The 20,546-nt window shown below is 41.8% G+C and overlaps 1 protein-coding gene across 2 annotated transcripts in view; it reads left to right on the forward strand.

The window, feature by feature from the left end:
- Window positions 1–161: 161 nt before the first annotated feature.
- The window catches only part of TCEANC2 (transcription elongation factor A N-terminal and central domain containing 2), a 36,347-nt gene continuing 15,962 nt past the window's right edge, over window positions 162–20,546 (forward strand). The window contains exons 1-3 of one of the 2 annotated variants that reach the window (XM_044238298.1): window positions 162–393; window positions 1,007–1,151; window positions 11,805–11,946. In XM_044238298.1, the coding sequence (XP_044094233.1) occupies window positions 1,050–1,151; window positions 11,805–11,946 (244 nt within the window). In that variant the 5' untranslated portion in view covers window positions 162–393; window positions 1,007–1,049. The remainder of the gene's footprint in view (window positions 394–1,006; window positions 1,152–11,804; window positions 11,947–20,546) is intronic. The other variant, XM_044238297.1, reaches the window with a different exon arrangement.

The following is a 20,546-nucleotide window of genomic DNA, read 5'->3' on the forward strand; positions in this document are numbered from 1 at the left end:
CTGCCGCCTCTCGCCCCACCTCCAGGTCTAAGAACTTCTCCTAGGACGCCAGGAAGAGGTGGATCCAATCATCGCGAGTATTAGAGCGAACCGGCCTCCCCCTCCGCGGGGCACGCTGGGGCATGTAGTTCTCTGGAGGCGGGCGAAACATGGTGGGGCCGGGAAATTCGGTCTCGGAGAACTACAGTCGCCCTGAGCGCGCCTCACCAGCTCCTTTGTAGTGCATTCTGGGGAATGTGGTTTGCAGAGGTTCAGAGGCGCTCTGAGGTCGGAGAAACCACCGTCCAGGAAAGAAGCGTCAGTTTAATTCTGATCGCCGAGGTGCAGACAGGAGTGGGTCCTCAGAGGGTGCACTCTGGAAGGGTCCAGCTGCTGGCAGGGCTGCTTCTCCTGGTGGGTCTCACGTCAGACCTTTGTTAGGTTTCCCTTCCTGGGCTCCTGAGTGCTGAGGGTAGAGGAGGATGGTGTTTCCTTTTGCGCAGGGATCCGGGGCACGACTGTCGCGGTTAGGGTCCTTGCATCACCGAGCAGTTCCTGGAGTTGGCTGCTGCTTGTTGTGAGGACCCTGCTGAGATCTGGAAGTGGTTAATGGTTGCCTGTTACTAGGCGAACCTTTAGGATTGTGGTGATGGTGGGGTAGCTGTTGATATTGAGCCTCATGGAGTTCAGTGGAACTCTTAACCTTGTCTCAACCTCACCTAAGTTGAAAAAGGCTTTTAGAATCACCGGGTTCAATGCCTGGCCCAGTATTGGAATCCCTTGCACAGCGTGCACTCTGAAAGCTAGGCACGTCTTAACTCGGGAATTACACCGATTATTGTATACAGTTTCAATTCTTAGGAAGGTATTTCTTTTCCGAGACAAAATTTTCTATTCTGTAAATTCAACCCAAGAGTCGTCATAATTCAGGAATGCTTCTAGAATAGAAGTCCATTATGTCATTTTAGAGAGAACACGTCATAGCAGTTTTGATGACGTTTTAGAATCTTTCCTCTTTCTTGGGCAGAAAGCGCTGCCAGCACGTGAAGGTAGTTGGCAGTCCTCTAGCAATGGATAAATTCGTCATTCGAACGCCTAGAATCCAAAATAGTCCTCAGAAGAAAGCTCCTGGTGGAAAGATTTACAAGCAGGCCACGATTGAATCTCTGAAGGTGAGAGGGGACCTGGGGCTATAGGAAATGTGGAAAGGACTCTGGTAGCAAGGGGGTGTGGAGTTCTACTATGGAAGACCTATGAATTCTTCCTTCCTATACTTTCTCCACGAAGTGTTCGCGATCACTGCGAATTTGTTTCTTCCCTACTCTGTACAGACTTCTATTTACCAATCTCTGCATGCACTTACATCACTCTTCTGATTACTTTGGCTATATCATATGTTTTGCTGGCTGAGAGAATGAGCCCCTTAAGTGTTTTTGCAACATTTTCTTTTCTTTTAGGAATGTGAAAATAGGAAATATGATTCTGTGTACTCTGTACAAACTCAGTAAGCCTGGGTGATGATATTCTACTCTCCTGTCTTACTGACCAGAACTGTATCACATGGCCTGCAGCTGTAGCTGAGACTGAGAAACAGACTGTGTTAATGGACTCTTTGCAAACTCTTCATGTCTGAATTCTTTTCGCAAAGAAGAGGCAAGGAATAAATACAGGATAGGCAACAAGGAATCAATGGACATAGGTATCCAATTAATGATAAAGTAAGAATTATTTCCCTAAAAACAGACATTTGTAATTAGTTCCCTTTGCCTTCTTGACCTCTTACATTTTATTTTCTTTCCTTCTTCTTTTTTTTTTTTAGAATTTTATTTATTTATTTGTCAGAGAAATAGATTGAGAGAGAGAGCACGAACAGGGGGAGCAGCAGGCAGAGGGAGAAGCAGGCTCCCCACTGAGCAAGGAGCCTGATGAGGGACTCAATCCCAGGATCCTGGGATCATGACCTGAGCCAAAGGCAGATGCTTAGCTGACTGAGCCACTCAGGCATCCCAACTTCTTACATTTTCTTTTCAGTTTCCTTTATTGGTTCCTCCTCCTCTACCAGTCTTCTAATATTTATGCTCCCTGAGCTTTGTCACGTTTTATATATTTGGCCAGGGTAACCTTATTTATTGTAATGCTTCCCATGCGGATGACTGCCAGACCTGTACTTCCAGCCTGGATCTCTAATGGTGAGAGTGGGATCTGGGGCTAGAGAAGATGTGCACAGGGCTGTGATAGCAAGGTGGTGTTCTGAGTACTTGATTTATGTACTCAGTTGGACTCCTCTTCCAGATGTGCCACAGTCTTACCAGACCCATATTAGAAAGCAGTACAGGAGTGTATAAACAGATGCCCCGAGTTCTAGGCCCTCTAGTACAACTGGGTGATCTTTGGCAAGTCATTTCCTTATCTAGGATCTCACTTTGTCCTCATCTGTAAAATGTGGGGGTCAAACTTTATCAGTATTTTTTTTAAAGATTTTATTTATTTATTTGAAAGAGAGAGAGCATGAGCCAGTGTGGATGGGCAGAGGGAGAGAAAAAGTAGACTCCCTGCTGAGCAGGGAGCCTGCCATGGGGTTCCAGTCCAGGACCCTGGGATCACAACCTGAGCCAAAGGCAGACACTTAACCTACTGAGGTCCCCGGGCACCCCTATTGGTAGTTCTTCAAAGGAACATTCTTGTCACATAGGGCAAGGTAATTCTTCATTAGTTGAAACTGTCCTGTGAGTTATTGGACATTTACCGTCCCTGGCCTTCAGACACTAAAGGCCAACAGTACCTCCCACTGTGATAAGCAAAACTGCCCTCACATATTTCCAGGTAGCCCTTAGTTGAGAGCTACTGAATTCTAGATGGTCTTTAAAAACCTCTCCCAGTCTTGGAGTTCTGTGCATAACCAAAATTTTCAACTGTCTCTGTTTTTGTCAGAGTACTCATGGAGTTATATACAACAGTGACTCTCAGTGACAGAAGGTGGTGGGCAGGATTGTGATACCAAGCTGGGAGAAAAAGAGAAGAGTATTAATTGAACTACTCGTACACTCATATGCAAACATCTAGATTCTAGTATACTTCCACCTGCCTCTTCTCCCCTCTGTGTCCCCACTTATGCCCCAGTTGAGAGTCTTTGTGTGAAGATAAGAATATGCCATGTAAAGATTATGGAAGCAGAATAAGCTTTAGGTGTAGAGAAAATAACATTCCCTTTAAATGCAGTAGCTTTTCTCCCAAACCTATTCTTTATTCTTCTGTATTTATTTTTATTTATTTATTCATTCATTCATTCATTCAGTTATTTTGAGAGAGAGCATGTGAGTGTGAGCAGGGGAGGGGCAGAGGGAGAGAGAGAGAGAGAGAAAGAGAGAGACTGACTCTTAGGCAGGCTCCTTGCTCAGTGCAGAGATCATGACCTGAGCTGAAATCAAGAGTTGGACACTTAACTGACTGAGTGAGCCACCCAGGCGCCTCCTCCTGTGTATTTACTTTTAAATCCATATACCAAGTAACTGGGACTAGAAACTTAGAAACCATCCTTAACTCTTTTCTCTCTTAAATCCAGTTTTCAGTTTTGTCTCCTAAAAATCATTCTTGTCCTTAACATCTCCCACTTCAAATTTAAAAATCTTAGCAGTGCCATGGTCTGGTAAATTGTCTCCCTACCTTTGGCATCCTGTCTCATTCTCCCTTCCACACTTAAGCCAGAGGAATAGAAGAAAAGGAGATCTACTCAGGTCACTTCCCTGCCTAGTCCTATAGTGGTTTCTCATTACCTACTGATGAAAACATTTCTTTTAATGGCACCCGAGGTCAGCACCCGAGGCCCTCTGACCTGGCACCTGCCTGCTTCACCCCTGCTGCTCTTGCTGTTGACATTCCTTTTTTTTTTTTTTAAGATTTTATTTATTTATTTGAGAGAGAGCATGAGAGAGGAGAAGGTCAGAGGGAGAAGCAGACTCTCTGTGGAGCTGGGAGCCCAATGTGGGACTTGATCCTGGTACTCCGAGATCGTGACCTAAGCCGAAGGCAGTTGCTTAATCATCCTATCCATTCTATCAGCGGCAGCCACTCACAATTTCCCCAACATGGTGTGCTGTTTCATACCTCCGTACCCTTTGCATATGCTGTCCTCTTTGCCTGGAATGGCCTTACTCTCTTGTCTTGGTGGCAGTATAGTGTGGTAATTGAGAACACAGACTCTGGAGCCAAACGGCCTATGTTTAAATCCCAGCCATACCACTTATTATTTGACCTTGGGCAAGTTATTTAACCTCTCTGTTTCTTTATCTATAAAATGGGATTAATGATAATATCTGTTTTATAAGGTAGTTATGAAGGATGAGTGAGTCAGTATATGATAAGTGCTTGGAACAGAACTAATATGCAAGTGTTTGCTGTTGTCATCAATTTATCACCACCCGTTTGTCCCCCATGACCTAGTTCAGGGGTCTCCTCTACTATGTGGCCTTTCCCAGTCATTCTTCTGTCCCCCAGATAGAAAGCCAATCTAATCATTCCCTTTTCTAAGCTACCCCTATATCTTTTCTTTTTTTTTTTTTTTTCAAGATTTTATTTACTTAGTTGTCAGAAAGAGAGAGAGAACATGTATAGGCAGAAGGAGAAGTAGGCTCCTTGCTGACCATGGAGCCTGATGTGGGACTTGATCCCAGGACTCTGGGATCATGACCTGAGCTGAAGGCAGATGCTTAACCAGCTGAGCCACCGGGGCATCCCATCCATCCCTGTATCTTAAACATGCCCCTGTCATTGCCCTTATTTGTGCTATACTGTCTTTGTGCTATACTGTGTTTTGTTTTGTTTTTTAATGCTGTACTCCACCATACTCTGAGCTTCCTTTTTTTTTTTTTTTTTTTTTTAAGATTTTATTTGACAAAGATCACAAGTAGGCAGACAGGCAGGCAGAGAGAGAGGAGGAAGCAGGCTCCCTGCTGAGCAGAGAGCCTGATGTGGGGCTCAATCCCAGGACCCTGGAATCAAGACCTGAGCCGAAAGCAGAGGCTTAACCCATTGAGCCACCCAGGTGCCCCTACTCTGAGCTTCTTGAAAGACTATGTCTTACTGATTTTTGTGTCCCCAGTACTTGGCACAGGGCTTGGTATATAGAAGACCACAGTGCATTTTTCTGAATGACCAAATGAACTAAAACCCTAAAAGCCTTGGCATGGCATATGAGTCCCTTCCTTATCCAACCCAGGGAGCCTTCTCATTCCATGCTTCATAGCTCCCCTTTCCCAGGAATGAATTCCAGCCACACCCCATATTTTGCTGGAGGCTGTATAAACTGTTCTCTTTCATGTCTCCAGGAATTTGACTTGATGCTGGTCCTTTTCCTGGAAAACCTTTCTCTTTTCTTTTTGTGAAGACTGCTGTGCTCATTTGTGAACCCATTCAAGTGTGACTTTCCCTGTGAATCCCAAATTGTACATTTTATGAGTACAGGAGCCTTTGGAATTTTATTTACTTCTGTATCCTTGGACCTGTCACAGTGCTTGGCACATATCAAGTGGTCAGTAAGTATTTGTTAAATAAGTGAATGTTGAAGTGCTTTCTGGGTCCTTTGGGGGGAATTAATCCCTCTTCAATACTGTCTTAGTACTTGGTTCAGATATCTCTCATAGCACTTACCTCACTGTATTTTAATTATCAGATTAACTGTACTTTTCCGCAGTCTACTATAAACTCCTGATGACCGAATATCATATTAGGTTCCGATTCTGCTCCAAGGCCTAATGCAGTGCCTGCTACATTGTAGGTAAAAATTTATTGAATAAACAATAATCATTCTTATCTGGGGATGCCCTGTTTAACAAATATTACTGCAAAACAACTTTATGCCCAGCAGTAAGCTAGATACTCCAGGGAACATAAAAGAAATTTAAGATGAAAGTATGAGCCCTTGTGGGACTTCCTATTGGGAGATCATATTATAAGAAATTAGTAAGTAGTAGTAGAAAATCGTATGTGGTCCATTACAAAATTGTTGTTTAGGCAGTAAGGGTTAAGAGTTCAGAGGAAAGAGCTCAGTGTCTGTTTTAGTGCTCAGAGCATCTTAAAGGGTTGAAAAGATTTGGCTAGGTGGAGGGGAAGTAGTGACACAGAACTGCTCAATAAGCAGTTTTGGCTTTTCTTTGCTGTGTGCACGCAAACGTGCTTACTTTATGTGTACACAATGACAACTTAAAAACAAGTTGAGTTAAATGTGAGTTCTAGAGAGTTAGATCTACTCTACTAAGTAAGTTATTCCCACATACCAGCATCATATTTAAATGCCAAGAATCTGCTGAATGTTCAAGCCTCAGTGTTCAAGCTGCAGTTTCCTCGTCAGTAACATTAGAAAGTTGTACATGTATATATACATACACATAAGTTATACATATATATATAACATCAGAAATATATCTAACCTGCAGGATTATCATGAGAGCTGAATAGATAAATGTGTATCGAAAGGGCTAAGTATTGTGCCTGGCATGCAGTAAAACTGACCAATAATTTCCTCTTTTCACGTGTGGAAAAGGAGAGGCTTGTGTAGGAAAACTAGAGCTGGGACTGGTGATGATGGGAGCGACAGTAGTGATTACTGCTGGTGTTTATTGAGCCCATGTCTATGGGCCAGGAATTGTGCTAAGTGCTTTACATATATTAACTGTTTAAATTCGATAACAGCTCTATGAAATGGATACTTTTATCATTCATATTTTAGAGTTGGAGAATCTAAGGCACAGAGAGATCAAGTAGCTTGCCCAAGGTCATGCAGCTGTACGTGGCAGAGCTGGGATTTGAACTGGACAGTCTGGTTTAGCTATCTGCCCCCTATAGGGTGAACTAAGAAAGTGGAGGCATCTGAATGTCCAGCAGAGGAGGTATAAAAATCTTGGAATATTAGGAACATTGGACTTCTGTTATCAGTTTGTTAGAAATAATTTTGCTGTAGCCGTATCACATGTAATAAAAGTGAGACCCAGTAGAGCTCATGTAGTACACATTAGAATCGTAAAGGTTAATTTGGTTAATCTCTTCTTACTCCCTTAAGGGAAAGTGATTTGTTCTCTTAGTTATAATAGGAGGTTTTTTTTTTTTTTTATTAAAAGATTCTAGGATATGCTAATTCTTTTAGATTTAGTACTTTAGAGTGGTCTGTAAACCTTTGCTCCTTTTGTAGGATTGATCAGCCAGTAGATTGTCCCCTGCCCCCTCTGGTGGGATGGTTTCCATCTTGTCAAAAATTGATGTTTCAACCAGCCACAACTGTAAGACCAGATGGTATAGGAGACAGCATATACTCTTTCTGGTGATGAGCTTCCCACTACTCATGTAACTTCCCCTTTGATACCCTGTGCCCGCTTCCCTTGTCCCTCTAACTAATTCAGAGAACAACTTGAAATACCTATTTTGGGGCCCATATTTGGACAGAAATAAGGAAACATTCTCAGATATATATGGGATTCTTCTGTTCTGGAATTGACTGTAGATTTTTCTATTTCTGACCTAAAATTTCAGATCTGAAAACTACACTGGGCTTCAGTCCTTATGGGTAGAGATGGCTTTCTTCAATTACACCTACTGTGCATTGGGGCTAGTGAGACAGATAAATTGTACCAACCCTCAAATGGCTCCTAGTCAGAGGGGAAGACAGCCTTTAAAAAGTATGTGCATAAAAGGCAGATACAGTAATAGAAGTATGTCCACATTACAGAGGACCCAAAAGGGAGTGTGGTCAAGTTTGGTATGAGAGAGTTAAGAAAGGCCTCAGAAGGGATGCTTGAAAAGAGTCTTCAAATATAAACAGGTGTTTATCATATGGTTGAGGCTAAAAAAGAGCATCCCAGGCAGAGGGTCTGAAATACTGCAGCTCGTTTAGGCAGCTTCAAATAGTTTGCTATAGCTGGACCAAATGGTGAGGCTGAAAAAGATGTCAGGAGCCAAGTCAGGTAAGGCCTTTTATGCCATGCTTGAGTGTGGGTTTCTATAGTTCCCTATACTGGAATGGTCTGATGTGGAATCCCTAACCTCTTTCCAACCATGTGGAAATGCTGGATAAAAAGTCTCTAATACAGAGCTGAGCTTGAAAGCAAGAAAGAGAAATCCTCAGATGCCAGGAAGAGAGAGGAAATTCAAACCCTGAGCTTTAAGGGGGAGCAGAAGCTAAACAGTTTTATGAAGCCAGATATAATGCTTGGGGTGTGAGATTTAGGGCAGTATGGGAACTGCAGATAAGGGCTCAGGCTAATAATTTCCACCTGCAGCTGGGAGCTAAAACAGGTCTACTGAGTTTGTGAAAAATGAACTAGAAACGTGCCATCCACTAGTCCAAGGAAACACCATGAGACTGTGATCTGCTCAGGAGTTTTGGAAGGGAAAAGAATTGACTACAATAAATTAGCACCCCACTCTTATGACCATGCATAGTTTTAAATTTACACTCTGGGCAAAAAAAAAAAAAAAGCATAAAAGCTGGTATAGAAACAGAAATCCAGAGGTTTTGGCCAAGACAAATGTGAGATTTCCCTGTTAAAACACCTCACAACCTGGGGCACCAGATTCCCATAGAGAACAGCCTCCATTAAATTTGAACTCATGGTGGGGCGCCTGAGTGGCTCAGTGTGTTAAGCCTCTGCCTTTGGCTCAGGTCATGATCTCAGGGTCCTGGGATCGAGCCCCACATCAGGCTCTCTGTTTGGCGGGGAGCCTGCTTGCCCCCCTCTCTCTCTGCCTACCTGTGATCTCTGTCTGTCAGATAAATAAATAAACTCTTAAAAAAAAAAAAAAGATTAAAAAAAAACTTGAAGATTTAAAAAAAAAAAAAAAAAGATGAACTCATGGTCAAAATTACAAACTCTCCAAGAAAACGGATTTCCCAGAGGGAGAATGAGCAGACAGAGATAAATAATAGCATTTCTATCCCAAGAATTGGCGATAAGAGTATAATCTCAAAGAGGTCTCTATGTGAATTTTCACAGAGATAAAAGACTAGAAATGAAAAGAACAGGATAGTATGAAAAGAAAGTGGGCAGATTTTTGCGGGAAATGTTAAGCCATCTGATGAAAAAATTATTTGCTGATGCGGAAACACATTGAATAGATTAAAAGTAGACTAGCTGGAACTACAGAGAGAAACGGTGGACTGGAAGCTTGATGTGAGGAAATCACGTAGAATGCATCACAGAGAAATGGAGAAAAACGTGAAAGAAAAGGTACACGAAGGACAGACAAGTTGTTTATATTTCTAATAGGGGTTTCCACAGTAGAGGCTTATGAGGAGGACACTGATAGATTTCACTGAGCTTACATCTTAAAACTTGTAAGGGTGAACACTAAAATGATAGCAAGAGGATATATCATTTCCAAACTGTAAAGAAAAACAAGATCAAAGAAACCTAAACTTAAAAGCAAAGATATGAAAGGAAAAGAAAAAGAAGCAAAGAGAATGTGTTTCCTGTTATATCCGTGCCTATAATAAGTGCAAATGGATTACCCTTGCCTGTTAAAAAGATAGAGATGCTCAGATTCGGTGGCGGATGGGTACAAAATAAAGCCACCATAGGCTGTGTAAAGCGTAATGACCCAGAAAAGTTGAAAGTCAAGAGATGGAAGACAGTATTGAATTTGTCATAGGCAGGAGTTCATCCAAGCAGTGTTTATAACGGGAAAAATATGGGGTAGGGAGACCCTAGATAACCATTAGGGGAATACATTTTAGAATTCTAAGACATATGTATATAAAAATGATGGAATATTATTCATTACTATTACATGGATCAGCTAGGTTTACGTATATCAGTATGAATGAATCAAGAAAATATAATGAGTGAAAAAGCCTTTTGCAGAATGTTCTGTTTATACTTTACACCTTCTTCCTATGGAATATAACCCCTTACCTGGTTTTGTTTATTTATTTTACATACCATTTAGCACTAATGATACTGCTTTATACTGTAGCAAATCATAACAAAGGACTTTTCTCATTTTTGGCTAAAGCACCTAAAGCCTGAGAACAAAGGAAAGTGTGTTCCCAAATGAGATTCTGGACTGCAGACTGTAGAACTTGTGAAGGCAGTACATGAAGACCAGTTTTGGAATCCTGAACACATCGCCTACTCTAGGCTATAAAGAAGGTTGAAGTTAAAGGAAGAGAGGAGGGAAAAAAAAGCAGGAGAGGAGAGAGAGTTCATTTGGATAAAGTGGGAGGGCTGTGGTATTTTCCCTTGGAGAACTGGACCTTTGTTCCTGGAGCGGGTGCACACAGAGCCCAGACCGGTGCCTGGGAAAGTCTAAAAAGAGGGAGTGGCTGTATGGGCAAAGATGTGGGTACAACAGAGAAAATGCTGGCTGGCCTGGAGTAGAATTAAAAGGGGTTAGGTTCAAAAGGATCCTTGGAAGGACAGTGACACCCTTACAGAGAAAGTCTGTAAAGTGATTTGTCAAAAACAGGGGACGTGTAATCAGCTGGCTGAACGGGGCATGGCCAACATTCCCAGAACTGCAGGTGCCGTCTCAAAACAATGGGAGGTCTCCAAGGAGCCACAGAAGCATCCCATACGAGAAAAACAGTCCGCTTTACACGGCTGCCGAGACTAGAGAGTACACCTGAGGGAGTATCACAAAAGAAGTGAAGGCTTTCCCTTACCGCTCCTTTCCCAGCTTGTAACTTGGAAGGGTCAGAGGTCAAAGCAAACAAGCAAATGAGGGGAGGAGGGGAAGCAAAGATGGGGCTAGGAGTCCGACATCTCGCCATGCTAGGCTGGAAGCAGACCCTAGCCAGGGAAGGGAATTGACACATTTTTTTTTTTTTAGTTGCTTTTTATCGAACTATAGTCTGCATATAGAAAAGTGGACAAATCATGAGTGGACATTTTGACAGATTTTCACGAAGTGAGCACATCTGTGTCACTAGTATCCAGAACCAAGAAACAGAACATTACCAGAATCCCAGAAGCCCTCTGTGCCCCCTTCCTTTCCCTAACTGGACCCACCTCCCCCAGCGTAGTAACCATGCAAGATAATATATATATATATTTTTAATTATAAAAGCAACTTTACTCTTTTGTCTTCCAGTTTAATTTTTCTTTAAATTTGTAGTCAAAATAATTTCACAATTACAGAACAGTTGCAAAGATCACAACCCCATCTCCTTCACCCAGATTCCTTAATTGTTTCTATTCTACACTTAGTGCAAAGATGCGTGTCAACTTTAAGGTGGCGATTTCTTTTAGAAACAGGAGAAGATATAAGGAGACAAACTTTACATTGTTTAGTTATTTTATGCAAAATGGCAAAATGTTAACTTTTTTCAATTACTGTTACTCTACCTTTTTATGCATTTGAAGTTTTTAAGTTTTTTTTTTCCAAATAAGACAGTTTGAATTTTATCATGTAGGAAGTGGGGAGCTGTTGAGGCATGCTTTTTATTGTTGAAATAAATATGCCTTTATGACTTCCTCACTCTCCATCCTTGCGTGTGAATTAAGACACTTAAGTGAGCTATAGGGTTGGTTCACCTTAGTATCGTTTTTCTTTTGTTCTCATCCTTATTGCCTCTCTCTGCTAAGTGCCCAGCGGTGTCTGACATGGTTAGATTAAAACTTGCACTTTTCCTAATAGATGTAACTCTCTTCCTGATTTGCAGTAAGCGGGACCTGCTTTTAAGCAATTACCCATCATTTGGGGCCATCATACACACTGTGCTTTGGTTCAGGTCATAATCAATAATTCATATGTCAATAGGCGCCCCATTAGCTCAGGTGAAGGCAGATGTTTTTCTAATGAAAATGTTCCATTTTCCAAATGACTTTTCTTTTTCCCAGAGAGTTGTGGTTATAGAAGACATAAAAAGATGGAAAACTACACTGGAGCTTCCTGATCAGACCAGAGAGAATCTAGTGGAAGCTTTACAAGAATTAAAGAAGAAAATACCCTCCAGGGAAGTGTTAAAATCAACAAGGATAGGTATGTTCCTTCTGAATTTTATGAAAAGTGCTTGTATTTTGTCTCCTTCCTTTCCTCCCTCCCTCAAACATAAGTTATTAATCATATCAGTACTTCCCAAATTATCTATGGCGAAGGACCATTGTTTAAAAAATTCTCCATTGGTTGCAGACCAATATTTTTATAATATATAATAAAAATTGCCAGAAAAAGAAAATATATAAAATACATGCCCTACTTTTTTTTTTTTTTTTCCTCATTAGATTCAGCAGATACAGAATTACTTGGTCAAATTGCTATTAAAGTTTCTAAATGCTTACATCAGTTTCTGTACATAACTCATGGACTGGTAACCATCAGTGATCTAAGGATAACTTTTTCTTTTTTTTAATTTATTTATTTGACAGAGAGATCACAAGTTGGCAGAGAGGCAGGCAGGGGGGCGGGGTAGCAGGCTCCCTGCTGAGCAGAGAGTCCAATATGGGGCTCAATCACAGGACCCTGAGATCATGACCTGAGTCGAAGGCAGAGGCTTAACCCACTGAGCCACCCAGGTGCCCCTAAGGATAACTTTTTAAGTGTGTTTGATGCTGGTTGTACAGAGATGTCTGAGACATGACCACAAGGGTTCGGTGGGAGAAACAAGCACGTAGACATCAGGAGCAGAAAATATTGTAGGTTATGAACAGAAACCTATAAATAATATCCTGGCTATCCTTCTGATCTGTACAAGGCACATGCTGGTACAAAGGACAGAGCAGTCACGTACATCTGGGGAATTCAGAAAAGGCTTCATAGAAGAGATGACATTTCAGTTAAATCTTGATGTTTAATCTCAGCTTTTCTGTCTTGAGTAGAAATAACTCGCAGAGTGTGGTTTGTACAAACAAAATGATAGCAACATTTGCCACTACATCATTTATTACAGCATTGAGATATTTAAAAGGTAAGTTGGGGACTTGGTTGAATTGCCATTTTAGTAGAGTACACAACTGTGAATAATATGCGAGGGAGGACCACCATGTGTTCCTCAAGCTGCTCCCGACTCCCTAGGGAGTCCAAGGTAGTCATTCACAGCTGCTGTTCTTGCCCTCGCTAGTGCAACCATTGCCTTCTCTGCCTCCCCTTGACCTCTTGTTCATGAGAAGCAAAAGAGAGAGCAGCTTCAGACTGGCGCTAACAGCTGGCAAGAGCTCTGTGAAATCCCCCAGAGGGCCCCCCAAGAGTCCTGAGAGTTGCACCCCTGTAATATAAACCAGAACCTGAGAAAATTAGATGCTTAAAGAACGTAAAACCCTATCATGATGGCCAAGGAGACTCTCCCATCTGCTGCTAGATTTTCTCTTTATAGGTTGTGGTCACTAGAGGGCAATAAGACCATTCATATGGGCCCATAAGGTGTCTCCACCAGTAGAGGGTACTAGTGATTAATATTTCATGACACGAGTGTGTGTGTGTGTGTGTGTGTGTGTGTGTTTGTATTTAGGCAGACACCACAAACACCATTTCTAATCAGATCTTAAATATTGGTGGAATAGGCTGGAATTGTCCTACAAATACAGAACAGGTGATCATTTAAAAATATATATATATTTCTGTTTGTGGGGGACCTGGCTGGCTAAATCCGTAGAGCATATGACTCATAACCATAGGGTTGTGAGTTCAAGCCCCACTTTGGGCATAGAGATTACTTTTAAAAATATTATTTCCATTTGTCCTTTGAATACAGTTGTGAGTGTGCTTTTAAGAATGGGTGTGTCTGGGGCGCCTGGATGGCTCAATTGGTTAAGTGACTGCTTTTGGTTTGGGTCATGATCCTGGGGTCCTGGGATTGAGCCCCACATCGGACTCCCTGCTCAGTGGGGAGCCTGCTTCTCCCTCTCCCTCTGCTGCTTTGCCTGCTTGTGCTTTCTCGTTCTCTCTGTCAAACAAACAAATTAAAAAAAAAAAGAATGGGTGTGTCTAATGTTCATAGATTTCAATTCAAGGATCATAATGAAACCATAACACAGGGGCTTAACTTAGAAGGAGCTGGAAAGTATCCAACTTTTGAGTCCTAACCCTACTCCAAATCCTCCCTAAACCTGAGATTATATGGAATATAGGGGTTTCTCGGTTCTGCTGTAGTTATTTCAGTAGCTAGGCTGAAAATTCATTTGGATCATTGCCTGAGAATGTTTATATTCTTCTACCTTTAGACTCCTGCCTGTCTCTATCCTATGGGCTATAAGGGACACATATTTACCGACTACTTTCTTTGTGCTAGGAACTGTGTTGGCGTAATAATGAAGGAGACAGATATTGTCCCCCTTTTTGAATCCTGCAGTCTAATGGAAGGGCAGACAGTTTAATAAGACTTTATCATACAGTGTGATGAGTGCTCTGATGATGGGTAGAAGCTAGCCAACAGAGTACACATGTTGGAAATAGAGAAGAAGGTGTTGAAGAACATGTTAGGAAGTGGGGAACATCATATGAGCTGTATAGAGGGCTGGAGGTGGGGGAGAACATGATGCATTCCAGAAACTAAAAGCTTGGTGTGTTTGAAATGTAATAAGCTGGAAAGAGTGTGGCAAGAAGTGAAATGGGAGACAGTCTGGACCAGATGGAGAAAGTTCTTTGTAAGTCTGTTTGGTTTTAGTGTGTGTATTAGTTACCCATCCCTGGGTAAAAAGTCCCCCCAAATTTAGCAGCCTAAGTATTTGTTACCTCATATGGTTTTTCGGAGGGTCAGGAATCTGGAAGCTGCTTATTTGGGTGGTTCTGATTCACGGTCTCTTAAGAGGTTACTTTCAAGCTGTTGGCTGGGGCTGTGGTCATCTGAAAGCTTCACCAGAGCTTGAGCATCTCAACATGCTCATTCAAAGGAATGCCGGGGACGCGTGGGTGGCTCAGTCGTTAAGCATCTGCTTTTGGCTCAGGTCATGATCCCAGGATCCTGGTATCAAGTCCCACATCAGGCTTCCTGCTCAGCCAGAAGCCTGCTTCTCCCTCTTCCTCTCCCCTTACTTGTGTTCTCTCTCTCACTGTCTCTCTCTCTCTCTCTGTTAAATAAATAAATAAAATCTTTAAAAAAAAAAAAAAAAGGAATGCTGATGGGAGGCCTCACTTCCTCATCACTTGGGCTTCTCCTTACGGCTGCTCATGACATGGCAGCTGACATTACCCAGAGCAAGCCCTCAGAGAGAGAGAGCAACCAAGATGGATGCCACAGCATCTTGCATGGAAATCTTGAAATTGGAAGTGGCATGCTATCACTTCTGTCATATTCTGTTGGTCACACAGACCAACCCAGGTAAAATCTTGCCCCGGGGGCAACGGCATACAGGTTAATCATTGGAGGTTATTAGTAGACTGGCTACTGTAGCACGTATTTCTTATGTATTTTGCTTCCTGGATCTGCAGATTTATGTTCATTTGTAGAAATTTTATAGCCATTATCTCATCAAAAATGCCTCCTTCATTTTTGCTATTCCCTTCAGTTGGGGATTCAACAGTTAGCTTATCAGTCATCCTATCTCCTTATTTCACAGAATTCCAGGAAATTTCTTCAGATATAGATCTTCCAAGTCATTAATTCCCTCCTCAGCTCACTCTCATCTGCTGTTTAGCCCATTCATGGAGTTCTTTGTTTCAAAGCCATTTTGCATTTTTACGAGTTTCCCCCACCCCAATCTGTCTCTTTCAATAGTATTTGTACATCCTTTTCACTGCGCCTTTTATTTCTTTATTTTTTTTTAAGATTTATTTATTTATTTGAGAGAGAGTGAGAGCTGCATGTGTAAGTAGCAGGGGAGGGGAGGGAGGAGAGAGAATCCACAAGCAGATGCCCCGCTGAGCGTGGAGCCCAACTTGGGTCTTGAACCCTGGCCCTGAGGTCATGACCTGAGCCAAAGTCAGACAATTAACCCTCTGGCCATCCAGGTACCCCATACCTTTTGTTTCTTTAAATATTAATGTATGGTTCTTCTGTATTCTTCATCTATTTTAGGACTTGTAGTTCTTGAGGATTTAAATCTTTGTTTCTTCTGACTCCCTTGGTGCTTGCCTTTCCGTGTGCTTGTTGATTTTTAATTGTGAGGTCATTTTTTCCCCCTTTTAATCCATGGGAATTCTGTGGGGTTAGGTTGGAGCTTCCCTCTAGAGAATTAACTCTTTTTGTTTGTTTGTTTCTGCCAGTAGTCAAAGACCACTTCTGACCTGGAATATTTAGCACATCCTGTAAGGATCCCAGCCCAGTATCAGAGTCCCACAGTTAGCTCTCCCACTTTACCACTGGTCCAAAGTTAAGAGTTTCAGCAGCATTGCTGTTAACATCACTCCTTAGGATAACCCCACTCCTTTAGCCTCTGCTTACTTTCTTGGAGGAGGGAATGAGGTGACTTTTATCCAGAATCTATTGCGGTGGATAGTTTTAGTCCACCTTAAAGCCTGAGATCTTAAGGAAAATAAGTGGTTGTTATTGAAGGGTTTTGAGTAGAGGAGTGACATATTCAGATTTACATCTTAGAAAAATCTGTCCACCACATGGGAAGAGTGTTGAAGAGAAGCAGACCTAGAAGAAAACCAGTTAAAAAGCAATTAAAATGTCTAGGTGAGAGATGAGAGTGGCCTGGATGGGATAGTGATCATGGGGATGGAGCCATGTGCTTGGAATCAAGAGATATAAATGGAATAAAATCTAAAGGACATGGCTTTTGATTGGATGTTGGGAATGAAGATAAAGAAATGAATGTTGAGGTCCAGATTTCTAATATGGGCAAATTGGTGGATGGCAGTTCCACTTATTACTATAGAGATGGGGGGAATAAAGTTCAATTTTAGACTTACTGTGTTGTGTTTGACATACTGTGGGACAGCCAAGAGGAAATGTCCAGTAAGACGTTTGATGGATGTATAAGACTGCAGCTAAGGAGAGACCATATACATATCTATTTGAGAGTCATTATCAGCATATAGACAGACATTGAGGCACCAGAAATAAGTAACCTTGTCCAGGGAGAATATATAAGAAAAGCTAAGAGCCAAGTCCCAAATCCTACAGCATACCAATATTGAAGAGACTTGTAGAAGGAAATTGAGAAGGTGTGACCAGAGAAACAGAAGGGGAAAAGGAGGGCATGCTGTCATACAGTGGGAAGGAGTGGGGTATTTGCTGGGGATGGAGGGGTGGTGGCCGAGATCAGCATGCCCATTGTTGTCAAAGGGCCAAATAAATGAGATCTAGAAATTGGATGTTGGATTTTGCAAAGTAGGGTCTTTAACGATTTTGGTAAGGACAGTTTCAAAAGCAAGGTTGGGAGCAGAAGCTTGAAGAGAGAGGAGAAGATAAGGAAATGAAACTGATAGTAGACAACTCTTTCAGGAAGTTTTGTTTTGAGGGGCACCTGGGTGGCCCAGTCAGTTAAGTGTCTGCCTTTGGCTCAGGTCATGATCCCAGAGTCCTGGAATGGAGCCCTGCATCAGGCTCACTGCTCAGCAGAGAGCCTGCTTCTCCTTTTCCCTCTGCCTGCCTCTCTGCCTGCTTGTGCTCTCTATCTCTGTGTCAAATAAATCCATAAAATCTTGAAAAAAAAAAAAAGGTTTGTGTTGAAAGAAAAGAGAGAGGCAGCAGTATCAGAAACGGAATGTGAGATGGAAGAAAGTTCTGATTTTTGGAACAGAGGAGACACTAACCTGCTTAGTGACAGGCTCACAGAGGGACCTTGTCTGGGAGAAGGGACCAGCCTTAGCAAGGTCTGACTGTGGAGGTGAGAGGGAATGAGGACACCAATATGCCTTTCTCTGTGTTGTCCTTTCCTCCATCTCTTTCTGTCTTTTATAGCCACATTCCTTTAAAAATGATTGATACAACTTCCATTTCTGCCCCTCCTCACTCCTTCATTAAAACCCTTTCTGTCCTGGCTTCTCCCACACCACTATTCTTTCCTTGCAGGACACAAGTGATTTCTTTCTATCCAAATCCAGTAGTCTTGTCTCATTTCTCATCTTCCTAGAACTGTGAACTTGAGACCATTGATTACTCTCTTTTCTGTTGACATTAATGACACTGAACTTCTTCCCAGTTCTGTGTCTATTTTTTTATATGTTCATTTCTTTTTTTATATGTTTATTTCTTTCATACCCCTTATCTGAGTTTATAATGACTCATTTATCTGCTTCTTTGTTTTTTATTTCATAACTAGCAGCTCTGTGTTTGCAGGACATTGCTCTTTTATTCACCAGCGTGTTTCAACTGTTAGTGCGGCATATAGCAGCAGCTCAGGATATATTGATCAAATCAATGAAAATGACAAGGACAAAGATGTTCTCCATGGCTCGCTCTAGCTTTATATATCCCACTTCCTGCCTTCCTCTGTTTCTTCGTTCTCGTCCCTTTCCCTTAACAGATGGTGCTGTTCCAAAAATCTCAGACCTCAGTCCACTGCTTTAGAAGTACTTAACCAGAAGGGCCTCTGGGTAGCTCAGTCAGTTGAGCATCCCCCTTTGACTCAGGTCATGATCTCAGGGTCCTGGATTCACCCCTCATTGGGCAGGGATCCCTGCTCAGCCAGGAATCTGATTCTCCTTCTCCCTCTGCCTCCTCCCCACCAGCTAATGCTCATGCTATGCTCATGTTCTGTCTCTCTCTGTCTCAAATAAAGAAATAAGATCTTTAAAGAAAGAAAGAACTTAACCAGAGAGCTTGTCCACTTCTCCAGTTTAACTGAGGTGACTTAATTCAGGTGACTCTTGGGTATGTATCTCCTGTCCTCACTAATTTTTGAAATTTAAGACTTTTAGAAATGTCCTGATTTATATTCCTGCTGCTTTCTTAAAATCTTACTAATTTAATAGGTACAAATAGCACCTTGTTTTCATTTGCTGCACAGAATAAATTGTCTGTGTTTTTTGGCATTTTGTCCTTTTTTTGTGAATTGTTTTTATTATTTGCCTGTTTACTGTTGAGATCTGACCATTTTTGTTTTCTTTTTCTGAATTCTCTAAAATCAATGTCATAACACTTTTAAATCCATTTAGCTCCTTCAATTTATAAACAAAGAAGCTCAGACCCAGAGAGATGAAGTGAGTTATCCAGGGCCACTTAGTGAGGTTGGCACCAGAAATGTAATGAGAGCCCATGTCTCTTGGGGCAGGGTTCTTTCTTGGTTAGCAGACAGACTGCCATCGTGCCCGGACCCCAGCCATATGGGCCTTTATTTTATCAGAGCATTTCTCTGGGTTTTGCCATCTGCTCAAGCATACCTCCTTAAGTCAGAATTTAGTACCTTTTCTTATGTACCCCAAATGAGAGTATTATTCTCTTAGTATTCCCATTTTAGTCAACATGCTTAGGATTTTGCTGGGCATAAACTCTTTAGGTAGAAATGTCCAACAGGCAGCTGGAACAGTGGATTGAAATCAGAAGAGAGATGTAAGACGGACAATACGTATTTGGAAGTCATCTGCCCAGAAGCATTTGCTTACAGTCACCTAAGTGGTTGAATTCTCTGAATAAAAGTAAAAGAAAAGGCTAAAGGATTGAAACTGAGAGAATGTCTGTGGTGGGTAAGTAGGAGGGAGAACAGGAGCCAGTGAAGAGACAGAGGGAGTGTAATTAAAAATGAAGAGGGAGAGAGGCAAGGCAGAAAAATGGCATGCAGATCCTAACACGCAAAAGAAATGTGTGACCTCACTTTTCTCAAGTGGTCTGGAAAGTCAGGGGCTGGCTGGGCAAAAGCCTTTGGACCTGGCACTAAATTAAGGGTTCTTTGACTAGATACCTTTATTATAGAGGAAATAAGTGGGCAAGGGGTATGGGCTAAATGTCCGGTAAGGCGATGGGGTCAGGCCTTGCCCTCTTGACTAGGGGGAGCAAGCGTGGCCCCTTTTGCAATACTGCACATATGACTATTATGGGAAAATTATATGTCTGTCCTATTGATCTGATTTCAGAGATGTCTTATTTTCATTTATGATTGATCAACAACACCGAAAAACCCTGTTACCCTCAAAGTACTTTCCCATCTGTGATCTCACTTGATCCAGATAACAGTCGTATGAGGGGAATGTTACAATTTTCTCCATTTTTGCAAATGGGCAAACTGAGGCTTAGAGAGTTTGAAGTAATTTGCCCTTGGTCAGAAAACCAAATAATAAGTGACAAAGCTATGATGTATTTATATCATGTCATGTCATCTCTTGAAACCTAAAAGTACACCTTTGTCCATGGTAAACTCTTGCTTCCCCCTCAAGACCCAGGTGAAACCCAGTCTTCTGTATGAAGCCAAAAATGTTTGTTGAGTGAATAAATGAGTTAGTGAGTGGGTGAATGAATGGGTTTGTGATTTAACTTGCTCAAGGTTATGGAATAAGTTCGTGGCAAGGACCTTTCAGATGGCCTGTTCTTTTGAAGTTGTCTAATAGATTGTGTCATTGCTTTAGCAATATTGAACTTCTTATAGATTCGTATATTCATTTTCTATTGAATAATGCCCTGCCAAATTGCCACAAAAATTAGTGGTTTAAAACCTTGAAATGCAGATTATCTTACAGTTTCATAGGTCAGAAGACAGTTCTTATTGGACTAAAATCAAGGTGTTGGCAAGGCTAACATTCCTTCCTGGATTCATTAGGGACGA

This window comes from Neovison vison, chromosome 2 (assembly GCF_020171115.1).
Source record: "Neovison vison isolate M4711 chromosome 2, ASM_NN_V1, whole genome shotgun sequence".
Lineage (NCBI taxonomy): Eukaryota > Metazoa > Chordata > Mammalia > Carnivora > Mustelidae > Neogale > Neogale vison.